The sequence below is a fragment of the Phaethon lepturus genome, unplaced genomic scaffold (assembly GCF_000687285.1).
Source record: "Phaethon lepturus isolate BGI_N335 unplaced genomic scaffold, ASM68728v1 scaffold29173, whole genome shotgun sequence".
Lineage (NCBI taxonomy): Eukaryota > Metazoa > Chordata > Aves > Phaethontiformes > Phaethontidae > Phaethon > Phaethon lepturus.
The window spans coordinates 2,344-16,849 of NW_010527465.1; the positions used below are offsets into that span (position 1 = coordinate 2,344).

Consider the following 14,506-nt stretch of genomic DNA (forward strand, 5'->3'; position numbering starts at 1 on the left):
CAAGTCTCCCCGGGTAGAGGACTCGCTGCTGGGGGTGAAGCCATCGGAGTGGCGTTTGATCGAGTCTCGTTGTGCTGCTTCTCTTTAGTTTGCAAGGGGAGGGGACCGGCTGGCCACCCGAAAGCTTCCTGCTAGACATCACAATAGTTTGAGCCACGCAAGAAGTTGGATCATCCCAGCTGAGGAGACTGGTTTAGTCTAACACCGTACACCGCGGACCCGACACGCGCTGTCCCAGGAGACCCGCCTTTCGGTACGCTGGGCCCCCATCCTTATCTCCGGGAGGGGCTTGTGGCCGGACGCGCCTCCTGCAGGCACGGGAGCCGTGCCGCAAGACACGGGGATGCTCACGCCCAGGGCATATGACACCAGGGTTGCAAACTGTTCAGCCACGAACCGCCCCAGCCCCAGAAGTGTTTCTACTTGCTCTGACACAGCTATCTGTGTAAAGGCGGGGAGGGAGGGGGCAAATCAGGACAAACGGCCCAATAAAAGCTGTCAGGCTTGGGCCACAGCTGGATTTCCAGGCAGCACAGGGGACAGAGTGGGTGTTTAGTTTCATAAAAAGTTTCCAATGCAATTCCATGTTTTACTGCCATTCTCCAGACCCCAGGTACCCGATTTTGCCTAGCTGCTGTGTGCTATAGACCCCTTTAGCTCATCTTGTGCTTGGACACAAGAGCTCTGCTCCCAAACACATAAACCCAACCAAAAAAAACAAGCGAACAAACAAAAAGCCCAGGTTATTCTTCACCTCTTCCAAAAACACTATGAATTCAAGGCCACTGAATCTCCACACAAGGTTTCAGATAAGAGCAAAAAGATCCCGGTCTCCATAGCAGACACATCACACCCTACGTAAACTTTTCCAAGGGCTCAGAGCTGTCCTAACTACACCGGCAGGCAACACTTGAACCGCCACATTTCATGGAAAGCAGGGGTGTTTGCGCAGAAGACAGAAGCTTTGATTGAGAACACAGCTGCACAACACCCTCCCTCAAAAACGGGGGCAGGGAGAGAAGCTGACAGCCCCTTAGTCCCGCATCAGTCATTGGACCATCGCCTTGGATAAACAAGCCTGAGACAACCATATCCAGTCCCTGCTCCTGTATCTTTGTCTAGACCTGGAAAGGAGAGGCAGAGTTGGATGAGGAGCACAACATCCCCCAGCAGCAAGCAGCTCACAACTGTCCTAAGTCACGAGAAAGAGTTCCTGGCTAATGATGTTCTTCCCTGAAGGGCTAGGGAGCAAGGGGGAGGCAAAAAGAGCGTTTAATGCAAGGAGCTCAGCCCGACCTGGAAGGGAAGGAGACAGCAGCCCGCTGTTCCATCACTCACCTCATCCTCCTGCTAAAACACTGCTGCAGAGACTCCCACTGCAAACAGGCTCTTCTCCAAGGGCTCTCCCTCTACTCTGGAAAAGCTACGAGACATCCGACTCCAGAACACGGCCTTCACCTCGGCTCTCTCAGCTGCTGTTACGATGGCACGACGTGCTCACTGCAGCTCGCTAGTGCGAAGGAGCCTACTGGGAAATAGCCCGAACCCCTTCCACCCCCACCCCCTAAGAACATAACTAAAAAATACCGACCCTTTTTTAATCAATAAATAAGGAATCTTGTTACCACAACACAAAAAACGAAACACGTTCAAAGTGCAAATTACTGTCGTCAAACTGGGATGCTCCTCCTTGCCTCTCCCACGCAGGGCTCCCGTAGCCCCCGGGCCTCTCCAAGCAAACATGATCTATGAGCCAGGGCGTTCCCTCGACTTCCTGCCAGAGCTGGAGCAGAGGAGCGCGGTGGGGAGAGGGACGTGCGCTGTTTCACAGCTCACCCTGCTGAGGGGGCCTAAAGTGCCAAGCCAAACTCCCAGCCCCGGGAGGAAGAATGAGACTGCAAGGACCCGAGTGCAGCGATGCATAGAAGTTGGGACCAGGGGCGAGCGGGAGTCCTAAGAAACTTGTCCAGAGCACATCAAATGCTTTCTAGTTTGCAAGTGGGACCACCTCAAGGAGCCAGAAATGCATCTGCTTTGGGGTAGAGCGAAGGGTTTCAGCAGTCCCCCCCTCCCTCGGAGAAATCCGTCGCTCAATCCAACTTGCTCTGGTAATGGCAGCATGTGCCCCTTTCTACAAAGGAGCGGTGGGAGAGAGAGAAGTGGTTGGGAAAAAGGATGTGCTGTGATCCACGCTGGAGGGGAGCAGACCCTTCGATTATTTACTAGTATTGTAAGTTTTGTTTAACTTTTCTCTCTTTCAGTAAGTGTCTCTTTTTTTTTTTTTTTTTCCTTTTAAATACAGAGTCCAAACTGTCCCAGCACCCACATGCTCCCCGCCCACTAGGGTCCAGTGGAGTCTGAATCTTCAATGAGCACCTCCGTGGTGGCTCCCAGGATCTCTGTGTTCATGACCAGCCCCTCCGGGTTTGTACTGCTGCCGCTGCCCACAAAGAGCTTGCCGTCAGCCACCAGGCTCATGCGCTCTGCCCCACCACAGTATGTCTTCGGCATCCCATCGGGGCTCAGCAGCAGGCAATCTGCCGGCGCAGCACTTCCCAGGGGGTCCGGAAGAAGGGGGAGGCCCTGGCCATCGGTGGGCGGTGCAATGGCCTCAGGATTAGTGCCCAGGATGTCGGTGCTGGTGATCAGGGCACCCGCATTGGCAGCCAGTGCCTCAGCAATAAGCACTTCCGGGTGGCTCTTGGCTTTGTGGGCCACGACACTGTCCTTCTTCTCAAATTTCTTGCCGCAAATGTTGCAGGAGAACTGGTAGAAGGAATCCGCATCGTGCTTCTTCATGTGCCAGTTGAGGGAAGCCTTCTGCCGGCAGGTGAATCCACAGATCTCACACCTGGGAGGGGAGAAGGGGGAAGTCACAACAAAGGGACATCCCCACACATCCTGCTGGGGACAGCAGGAGCAAAGAGGCATCCCAGGAAAACAGTAGGGGCTCACTAAAACAGGGTGTCCCTGTAGCTCCAGCTCTTCCAGTTTTATTTGCAGAGGGCTTATGTTCCTCAGATCTCTACTGAGACACTGCCTCAAGGAGCAGGTGAGACACGTGGCAGCTCAAACACTCCTACAGGCGTGCATTTGAAAAGAGCTGGGACACCAAGAACAGGTTCCAGCCCTGGCTTCAGAGCTGCCCCTGCTCTTGGTGCAGTCCAAAAACGGGTGTATCCAAGGGTCCCTCAAAGTAGGGGAGCAAGAGACAGGCAGAGGTACTCACTGCAAGGGCTTCTCGCCCGTATGGATCATTCGGTGCACCGCCAAGTTATGAGAACTTTTAAACGCCCGGGCGCAGTACTCACAGATGTAATCCCTTTGATCTAAAAAGCAACACCAGTTGGAGCATTACTCTCTCGCAGACCTGCTCCCTTTCCCAGCTCTCACATGTCGCAAGTAAAGCTGCCCAAGAAGCAGCAGAACTAGAAGTGCTGGGCGGCCGGCAGGCATAGCAAAGGAGGAGGTGTCCTACAATACACCACAGCAGTTGATCCGGAGAGTTAAGGCGTGATTAAGACTCTCCTAAGAGCTAATTACCCATTCTGACCAATACTGAGGGGGGCTGGCCAATTAGGGTAATTGCTTGGCTTGGTTTATTCCTCTACAGAACCCCTGAGTGACACTTGCCAGGGAGTGAATTAAAAACTCTATAGTCTATTTCTTTCATTTCCTTAAAAGACTGTAATCCTGAAGGAAATAATACCCTGCTGCTGCTCCTGCAAATCTATGCCACCTGCCTCAGCTTCACTCTCCCCAGAAGTCCTAGAGGCTTTTCTATTTTTCTCCCCTCTCTGCTCACTGACCTGAGGAGCCTGTATCTATTTCCCACCTCCCTGTACCTGTGTGATGTTTGGCATGGCGCAGGAGCTGCTTCTGGAGCCGGAAGAGCCGACCACAGGAGGGATGAGGACACACGTATTTTTTCTTCAGCAAGTGCTGGTACTTTATGTGATGCTATAAAGGAAAAGTAAAAGGTTGTAGACTCTCTCTTTACATGGCTAAGAGAAGAGCTGAGACACATTGACCTCACATGGCCCCTCAGCAGGCCACCAGACTCCAATCACTGACAAGACACCCTTATACCATGAACACAAAGGCTTTGATCACCATTGAGAGAAGACAGCCAAATGAATGTGGGCATCTAGCAACAGGACAGGTACAGACACACATGCGGCTACAACTGGCCACAACTGACTAAGTCCACCAAAACGACAGTGCTTCAGTGCCAGTGGAGGATTAGCTGCCTGTTCCAAACGGCCCTTCCCTGCCCTCGCACATGCCATTCAGGAAGTGAAAAGTCTCAACCAACCTGCAGGTAACGTGGGTGAGCCAAGACTGTGCCGCAGCCTTCCATCTCGCAGCGGACATACTGTATCGGAGGCTTCTTCCTAAGAAGGCAGTAAGGAAATGGGCAGAGTGCTTAGTGGTTAGCTGACGCATCTGAAGCCAGGGCAGCAGCAAGATACATGAGTGTGAGTGCAGCTCAGTGATGCGAGAGCATGGGATTACTGCTCCGATATTCCTGTTTGGGCTATGCTGACAGACTCAGTCCAAGCGTTCCTTCTACTCCTAGCACTACTTGAGGGCTCTCCCCAGAGCTGAGAAAACCCCAGGAGACAGAGAGTTCCCAGAACCTTACTGCCTGGCAGTGCCAGGCTAGGGATCAACTCAGGAAGGGGGCGGGGAGGGGGAATGCTGGTTCAGTTGGAAGCCATCAAACCCACACCAACAGGGAAAAGGGGGAAGGAAAGGAGGGAAGTCAAGGCATGCTGCTATTCCTCCCTGCTTTAAGTAAGACTTCTATACTGTGCGAGAGAGATGGCTTTGAGACAATCAACATCTCTGTGTAGGACGCAAGGGAAGCAAGCTTTCAGAACAGAACCGAGTAGAGGGGATCGCTTACCTTCTCTTGGGCAGCCTTGGGCTCTTGTCATCCTTTCTCCTCCTTCCCCTCCTGTAACAGGGTGACAGAAACAGAATTGAAAGAACCCTCTTTACACTGGTAGTGGGCAGAGTTTGTGAAGTCCATACTCTAAAGCACGCTCTAAGAAATACTACAGAACTCTCCCACATTTTTAGGCCGAGAAGTAACACTGCACATGGCAAGTCAGCTACCTGCTCTGGATCAAAACACCTGAAGAGTTTCTAAGGAAATGCTCTTGTAATAGATGGGCATGTTCCCTAAAGAAGTTAAAGTAACCAGGCCTCCATGCAAATTGTCCCTGCATTTTGGAGAACTGCCACATCACGCAGAAGACCGCTCCCTGTGGAGCTGTGTTCCCCGTGTTTCTGGCACCTGGGGGACACACTTTTCTGCATGACATTTGGTGGCATGTGGCAGACCTCAAATCACCCTGCCTCTGCCAACATAGTCAGGCTGGGGCTGCGTGACTACCTGCTAGGTCTAGCGTATGACACATTTTGAGTGCGGTTGTCTGGCTCAAATGTGTCTCAGCCCACCATTCACAACTGTGCAGATATCAGTAAACAGGCATCAGACAGCCACAGCCCAACAGGCTGCGGTTGGAACTTACCAACCCTTCTTCCTCTGCAGAAGGGATATTTTAAAAAGCCCTCAACCAGGCACCACACACTTCCCATTTTTTTCTTTTAAACCAGCAACTGTCCAAACAACTTGCGACCTTTTAATGAAATTAATCCCTTTCCAGGCTGCACATCAGCACATGAGATTCTGCGCTCATGAGTTTCTGCTGCAGTCAGTTAGCAAGCTATCGCCTCATTAACTACAAGCACTAGGAAAAAAAAAAAAAAAGATCAATCAAGCACAACTTGGAGGCAGATTCAGAGGAAGGCAATGTTCTTGAGAAATAAATGCTTCATCTGGTTTGCTCTCACAATCCCTCCCATTTCATAATGCATTTTTTATAAACATGTAGTTTTGCCAAACAAAGCCCAGAATGGATGGCGCACCCTCCATCCTCTGCTCTGTTGGGTAACGTTTCCATACCACGTGAAAAACATCAATCTGCATGACTAGGAAGGATGGGATTAATGATCTAGCACCTACTTTACAGTCCTCTGAATTCACTTAAAGCAGCTTATACACGCACCAAGACAAAAACTATGCTCTTTCTGAGCAGACCTATGCTTACACGTAAAATGCACCCTCCCAAGCAACAGCTCTGCCCTGAACATCATGCCTGCTTGATCATATTGCTACAGAGACACATACAGTAGATTGATGGAAGTCTTTTCTAGACTGTGCTGAGACATTTTTATTCATAGCAAGACCATGCCAGTAACATGCTGAACGGGCACTCAGCATTCAAGCCAAGCCTTCGGGAGAGGCACAGGTTTTATCACGCACAGAAGTAGTGTCTGATCCAAACAACACAGCCACAAGCCTCAGAAAGCCATCTCTAACAGGGGAAAAAAAGTTCTCAAAATACCAACATCCTTACTGCTCTCCCATGTAAATCAGCTCTGCAGGAGCTTAGAAACAGCAAGAAAAATAAAAACGAAGATGTGCAGAGCCCCCCCGCCGCAGACCAGCAGAGGGAGTCCCACTTGTTCCAATTGCTCAGAGGAGCTGAAGTACCAAAACCGCCTCCCCTCGCCCGGCCCCACCCCACCCCACCCACTATCCCAAAGAACGACTTTGACACAGACACATAAATCCAATCTACCTCAGCTGCCAGAAGGCAAGCTTCAGGGTTGAGTTCCAGTGACAGCATACCCAAAGGCTCCGAGTCCCCACCCAAAGCACTAGTGACTAGTTAGCAAGGGTTTGTTCTTACTTCTCCAGAACAAGGGAGACCACAGCTGTTCTTCTGAGCTCTGGTAGGTTAGTCCCACATATACAAAGAGGACACTTACCAGACGAGATGTACAAAGTATTCCCGTGTCTGCCTTTAGGCACACAACAGAAGAGATACTGCCTTCTCAAACTGGCTTTCTAATACAGTCTAATCCACTTCAGACATCACAACAGAAATCAATTTTAAGAATGCTCTAAAGTATTTCACACTGTGCAGCCATATCCAGGTAGGCTGACTAAACCACAGTACAGAGAAAAGAAACTCAACTTAAACTAAATGAAAATACCAACTCTTTTATTTTTCCTTGCCGAACATGAGCAAGATACCAGGAAGCAGGACTTCTACCAGAACAAAAGGTTCTGCCCTATTGTCTTTCAGGCCCAGAGGAGGACGGGGGAAGCCAACAACAAAACGCTGCTGTACACTAGCAAGAATGCCAAATACACAATAGGCACTGCTACATATAACTGCAGAGTTTTACTCACTTCCTTGGTGGTTCTTCATCTTCCTGAAACTCACTCTCTTCTTTCACTTCTACTTTAATCTCTTTCTGTTTCTCTTTTTCCTCCTTCCCCTTGCTAGCTTTTCTCCTTTGCTTTGGCGCTTCTCTACAAAGATACAAATACAACGTATTACTCCAATACTCCTCCTGTTGTCTGCTTTTTACAAAGATTTAAGAAAAACTGGATAGAAGCTCAGGTCTATTCATCAAGTCCCACTTCTAAGCACAAGTACGAACAAGGATTAAGGAAGAACCTGGAAGCCAGCAGGGCTCTAAAGGCTTTAGTCCGTTAGAGAAGAACGGTCCCGACAGCTGTAGGCATTATTTAGGAAAACACTGTGTCTAATGGGAGCCATTCCACCTTAGCGACTAGCACAGGTTCTTTGGGTCATATTAAGCTCATTCAACTAAGTTGTCACAATTTTGTTTTTGTCTAAAAACACAGTAAGTACATAATCCAATATACTTCTCTAGATGGGGCTTGTACGTTTCATCTCTTGGATCATCTTTGAAGGGAACTTCTTCCTCACTGATGAGCATCTCCTCCTCATCATCACTGCTGGGAGAAAAGGAGAAGAGAGTACTTCAGCAGCAGTAGCTTAAGCACTACTGCAAGAATATTCATGCGTCATCCCCTAGGATGGGAAAGACACTACTACACAGCACTTTCTCATCCAGCAAGACTGGGGAAAGCTAACAGCTTGCGCTGACTAAGGAGCATGATGACAGCCAAAACAGACAGGCTAGGCAGAGCAGTCTCCTCTTGTGAGTCCGCCTAAACTACAGGATCTGCTCTGAAGGAATAGCACCACCAGGTGAAATGCCCAGATCAAATCTCACTATCCGTTTCTCCGCAACACCTCCCGTCATCTGCAGTCCATCTGCAATCCAGACTGAAAACGCAAAGGTCCAGGACTGAATGAAAACAGTGCTACTATCCGTCCCATAGATCCTTTCACAGAAGCATTTATTTTTTAAAAAACTCAGGCCCTTATTTTCCCTTCTTGAGACAACAAATGGGAAGAAATACCACGAAATGAAGTTTCCTACCTGTTTCCAGCTGGAGACTGATGCTCTTCTGTGACCTCTGAAAGGAAAAGTCACCATTAGGTTTCAATCTGTGTTCGCTGCAGTGAGCTCATCTGTCTCAAGATACCTCCGTCGAACATGCAGTGCCAGGAGTGCTGGTGGCAGAAGGTACTCATGACCAAGAAGCACCACGCCTGTACCAGCCACAGTCTGCATACAGCTCACAAAGTTATGTCCACATCCAGCTCCCCTGACATGTTCCCAAGACCTGACTATGTCCAGGCACTTTCATGCCAGGGCTTCCCACGTACCGTATTCAAGCTGGTCTGCGTTTGGCTCCGACTTGCAGACAAGCTGCAGGGAACCGGTCTTGGATCTGGAGGCACGTGAATTCTCGGTGTCACGCTGGCGGGCCGCAGCGGCTGACCTGCTGCTGCGCCAGCTTCTGCTAGGCCTGGCTGTGCTGACGGGAGGGCCGTGGCCAAGGACGCTGGAAACTTCCTCCTCTTCCTTCTCTTCTTTGGGATCTGAAACACCCATTGCAATCTCTTTAACGATAATAAAAAGCATAAATCCCATGATTAATCCACACTCCTATCTGTTGCACAATGTGGAACAGCGTAACTGCCCCTGCCGACCCCGACGGGAAAACCACTACCTCTTGCAGATGCGGAGCACAGCTCTGCCGAGCCAGACGGGACACACCCCAGGGCCTTACCTCGGCAAGCCTTCATTTAAAACTCCCATCACGCTTCCTACTGCCTCCCAGAAAAGGCGCAAGTATTTACGAACAGCTTATAAGCTTTTATCAGAGGGAAATGTAAGATGGTTATTTGCTGGCTCTGATCTCCCCTAAGCACTACAAGATCGACACTCATAAACCTCAGCAACCTGCTTTATGAAAGATTAGCTTCAAAATTGGACGACATTAAAAGTCATGTTTGCAGAATCCCCCCAACACATATTTAATCAGAACTGTACACCTGGTAATAACCCAGAGGAATCTGAGCTGGCTGTTTCTGGTCTTACGCTAGAGCAAAAAGCATCACAAGCACTCTTAGCCCAAGGTCTTTGCAGTCATTTATAGCTTCTATAGGTGGTTTCTTTTTGGCTGATCTCCAGGTATGTTTTGGCAAGATAGCAGAACTGACTGAAATGTCTATGTGAGCAAGTTCACTCCTTAAAAACTAAAATTCCCAAGTACAGTTCACTTGATCTCACTTTCTGGTGCTTGCTGTGACAGCGGGCCTTATAGTGAACTCAAATGCCTCTTCAAATTTCACAACCGATGTACCGAAGAGAGTAATTCCAAGCAGCTGGCTACGCTCAGTCCTCCAGGTTTGCCACTGCTTTAGCACACAAAGCCACCTGCAGCGCTCCGCAGGGCCTGCGCTCTAGGCTAAGCTCTAACCCACGCCTCTTCACCCGAGCACATTAAAGCTGCTGTCTAGTTTCGGGTGGGTTTCTGCTGCCCAAGCACCAGCCAGCAGCACCACCGAGATGCCTGGGAGTTTATCAAGCATGGGCTGGCAGTCAGCGGACAGTCCTCTAAGGACTAGCTGAGGAGCAGCTCTGCTGCGCCGGGACTCCCGGAAGAGCACGCTGCACGTCCAGAGCCAGCAGTGTGCCCTGGCAGCAAGGGACGCCGCAGCATTCTGGGTGCCCTTCTCAGGAGCACAGTCGGGAGGCAGAGGGACACTGTTAATCCCCTTTACTCAGCGCTTGTTAGACCACATTTGGATGTCCCCTCCAGTTTTGGGCTCCCACCACAAGAAGGTTGTCAACATGTTTAAGCAAGTCCAGAGGGGACCACCAAGACAGCTGGGGGCTGAAAACACACAACCCGTGAGAAGAAGCTGAGGGAAACATGCTTCTTCAGCCTGGGGAACCGAAATCCCTGCGTGGACACAACAGCAGCCTTACAACACACAAGGCAGGTTATCAAGCTGCCCAAACCTCCTCGTTGAGGGGCACAGCAGGGAGATGAGGGGCAGTGGTCATCAACTGAAACGGGGAGATCTGGATACAGGAAAAGGATTTTCCCCCAAGAGGACAGTCAAGCACGGGAAGAGGGGCCCAGCAAGTCTCTGCAGCCTCCACAGAAACATAGAATGGTTGGGGTTGGAACGGACCTTTCAAGGCCATCTAGTCCAACCCCCTGCAGCAAGCAGGGACATCTTCAACCAGGGCAAGTTGCTCGGAGCCCCGTCCAGCCTGACCCCGAATGTTTCCAGGGATGGGGCATCTACTACCTCTCGGGCAACCTGGGCCAGTCTTTCACCACCCTCAGTGTGAAAAATTTGTTCCTTATATTTGGTCTGAATCTGCCCTCTTTAAGCTCAAAACCATTAGCCCTTGTCCTATTGCTACAGGCCCTGCTATAAAGTCTGTCCACAGATAAGGAATCTTGTCTGATTCATTAAAATTGGGAAATGCTTAAGAAAATATACTTTTTCCTTCTCCTTTCCTTCCTTCTTCCACCCCTTCCTGAGGGGTGGAACCCCTGCATCCCCAAAAGAAGCAACAACAAACTACAAACAACAGTGAAAAAATGTTTAATCTTCTACTTAAAGCATATGAAACTGTTGGCGCAGAGTGGCAGAACCCCCTCCCTCGTCCCCCTGGCCACGCGGCTTTGGGGGCAGCCCAGGATACGGTTGGCTTCTGGGCTGCGAGCGCACGTTGCCGGCTCATGTCCAGCTTTCCACCCACCAGCCCCCTCGAGTCCTTCTCCATGGGGCTGCTCTCCATCCCCTCATCCCCAGCCTGTGCTGACACCAGGGCTTGCCCTGACCCAGGTGCAGGACCCTGCCCTTCACCTTGTGGAACCTCATGAGGTTCACATGGGCCCACTTCTCAAGCTCGTCCCTACCTGACCGGAGGAAGCCCTGAGCAACGTGCCGAACCCATGTTAAGCAGCAGGTGGGGCCAGAGATATCCTGAGGTCCCTCCCAACCTGAAATCTCTAATTTTGCACCAAGCTTTTTGAACCAAATGATCCTTTTACTTCTAGCATGTGGTTTGCTTTGCGTCACTCATCCCCCAATCCCTGATTAACAGGGTATTAATCAATATTTGACTGAAAAAAATCTGACTGGAATACAGGATGTGAGGCGTCACAATTTCGTTGTAAAACAGCAACCGAGCCGATGTCTTCATATATAAAGCCCACTGCATCATCAGAGCATGAACTATGCCTTCTTTTTGGCCTCCTGGTTTAGCAGATCTGAAGGTGAACTATGACTGCTTTACATTTTTAATCCCAATTGTTAACATCCTCATTTTTTTTAATGCTAAATCAAATCTAACGACACTTGAAACCGTTCTCTAGAAATTCCCCGCTCAAACACTAACGTGCTACCAGTGTTAGCACACACTGCTGCTCTTGAAAGAGGCTCATTCCGTTGGGACGATCAGGCATTCGGCCGATTTCTTAGCAAGAGCTAGTATTTTAAAGATTACTTACAGAGTTGAAACAGACCTCCCTTATAATACATTTCTACAAAGCACACTACTCACCTAGCGATTTTGCTTAATTTCTCTGAAGTGAAGGTGTTTAATAAGCCTTTCCCCATGATTTCTCCTTTATACTTCTTCCTCTACTTCAGCGTGCTTGTCTAACAGATTCATTGCATTTTTACATGCTGTGAATACCTACGTACCTCCAAAAAACCCCGTAGTTAGGAGAAGCATCAAATACTTACTTTGCAGAACTTGTAAAGCAATATAGAGCTGTTAGGTGAAAAATCCTTATAATTCTAGATCCTCCCAACAGGGGACACAGGTCCCTATGCAAGGGTCAGAGCTGCACCAGGAACCTTGTATCTGCAAAGTATTCAGCTGCACTAGCAGCTGCAATTGGCACTCACCACAGCTTTGCCTGAAATCTAAAACTGCAAAAGGCAAGTCCTGGATTTTTAATAAATTTTATGTCTCTCTCCCACACCCAAATGTCTTTTCTCCTTCACAAAAGCAGCTTTCTGATTAATCCAGCCTGCCTCTCAAAAAAACCAAAACAACCACCACCAAACCAAAATTAAAAAAACAACCCAAAACACCACTAAACACCGGGACAGCAACTGGCTTAAAGAGAAAAGCAGTTCTTTCTTCCTCCTGCTGCTTTCTTGTCTAACACACCTGACATGGCATTAGAGGTAATCACAAGCCTGTTGCTGGAGGTGTTGCAATTTTAACTGTTTGAGGATTCCTCCCCAAACCTCTGGTGCCAGGCAGGAAGTGATAGGACTCACATCTGCATTTAGGTTAGCAACATGGCTGTCCTTGTCTCTCTGTATCGCCAGTGGAAGGACCTTGGAGATGCCTACCTCTCTCAGTTGACTACACAGGGACCTTACGGTAATTTTCAGTCCTGTCTTGGGTACCACACTTAGCCTGGTTAAATCCAGGCCCTGTGAATGAACACAGCATTAACCCTCTCCTCTCACAAACGCCTCTACACAGAAAGCCACACTCAGCTAGCAGGATTTGGCTAATGGCACAAAGTAGCAAAAGAAACAAGACAGAGGGAGTAAACTGTTACTACAGATTGTCAGGTTCTGCTCTTCCACCAAAAAAAAAAAAAAAAAAAAAGATGCTGCTTGAATCTCCTGAGACTGGGACATAGGAAAATTTTAAATTAGAAATGCAGTCAATTCTGCATTTAAAACTGTATGAGCTTGTCAACACCACCAGCTCTGGCTAGACGCAGTTTCTCTGGAAGGTTCCTGTCCTCCCAGAAGACGCACAGAAAATGGATTATAGGCCAACATCCTGTTATTTCATTGCAAGCATCAACAGTGGTGATGGACAGCGGGTCGTAAGAACTCAGACTCCAGGAGGACAAAAGAATACGAGACACAATAGGTATGGAAGCACCCCCAGCGCAAAGCAAAAAGAGGCACTGCGCATTCGCTTGCCAGATCATCTGCTGCAAAACAAGCGATGTGCCTTCCTTTCGGCAGAGCCTGCTGGCCACTCGGCACATGCCACCTCAAACTAAGACCCGGCACTGCTGTCCTTCACCCGAATCCCATTTCACAGGGAAGGGGCAAGAGAAGCCACGACTTCGCAAAATGAGTCCGCCAAGAACTGCCCCCATGCTCACACTCCCCTGCGGCTCTCCAGTACTGATGCTAATCATTATCCACCTCATCCTGTTGCGTCTGCAGAGGTTAGTTTCGGAAACTGCGTGGATGCCTGTATCTTACAGCAAGTCAACTCAAGAGAGGTGGGGAAAACCCACCTTCTGAAGATCCTACCAATCCCTTTGATCTGTTGGCTCCTGGGGTTCTTCCTCCCTTGAACCCTCCCTTAAGAAAGTCACTTAATGATAAACAGCTCTCATTCTGAGGTACCTTCACCATTCTGCTGATTCCTCCCAACATCCTGTAAACTTAAGTGTCCAGGGCAGAAAACACATAGATTTGAGTGATGCTACACATGAGGCATCAAACGTCCTGTAATCTTAAGATTTGTGAAGTGAACACCAGTCACTGGGAAAAGGGACAAGGAAAGGAAACCTAGGAGGAACCTAGCTACAAAGCTGTAGCTCTGCTAGAATTGTTTAGACAACCAAAAGGCAGGGCTCTGGGCACTGCTCTGCTGCTTAACATAGCTTACCCCGTAACACTCCACCTTCACTCAGCAGACTACAGCACACTAGTCAGCACAGATGCCCATTTCAGACATGCAGCAGAAACATATCCTCATTCACACTCTAATTCTGCCCCTGGAGCACTGCACGCAGGGTTACCGAAACAGCGAAAGCATCTCTGTCTCAGAATCCATATCATATTTTTCTACATACACCAGCGTTGCCACGAACTGAAACAAAAGGGATAAATACCAAAGTTTGTCTACTACCTCCTAGGCCAGGAGACAAACGCACACTTACGAGTCTCAATTCCTCCCTATATCATAAATCCACTTTGCAGGCAGGATACTCACAGGAAACCACGGAGACTGGCACTCGCCTTTTCTCATGCTTTGTTTCTTGCTCCAGCTCACAGCCACACCACTCCCCAGCCTCACAGCATTTTCTTTACAGGAGACTGTTCCAAGAACAGCGTCCTTACTGCTTTTTTACATCACTAGATGCAGCGAGTGTTAGGAGTGTGCCTGGGTAACTGACAGCAAGCCAACAAGGGCCCAAGCAGTAAATACACATATCCCACAGCCAACACCTCCCTGA

General features: G+C 49.2%; 1 protein-coding gene across 1 annotated transcript; it reads right to left on the bottom strand.

The window, feature by feature from the left end:
* Positions 1-1,513: 1,513 nt before the first annotated feature.
* On the bottom strand, positions 1,514-8,856 carry ZFP91 (ZFP91 zinc finger protein). Its single transcript, XM_010283391.1, has 9 exons — positions 8,628-8,856; positions 8,338-8,374; positions 7,754-7,846; positions 7,271-7,393; positions 4,910-4,960; positions 4,316-4,394; positions 3,846-3,960; positions 3,230-3,329; positions 1,514-2,851 (listed from the first exon to the last, which is right to left on the bottom strand). Exons 1-9 carry the CDS (start codon positions 8,854-8,856, stop codon positions 2,341-2,343), a joined length of 1,338 nt encoding a protein of 445 aa, XP_010281693.1. The 3' UTR covers positions 1,514-2,340.
* Positions 8,857-14,506: the final 5,650 nt, after the last annotated feature.

Bases quoted from the DNA above. Each gene is read 5' to 3' on its own strand.
- ZFP91 (XM_010283391.1), bottom strand. From the start codon at position 8,856: ATGGGTGTTTCAGATCCCAAAGAAGAGAAGGAAGAGGAGGAAGTTTCC. The intron at 7,394-7,753 runs GTATATTGGATT...GTATCTTTGTAG, and splicing joins TACAAGCCCCATCTAGAGAA to AGAAGCGCCAAAGCAAAGGA. The intron at 4,961-7,270 runs GTGAGTAAAACT...ACCCTGTTACAG, and splicing joins GATGAAGAACCACCAAGGAA to GAGGGGAAGGAGGAGAAAGG.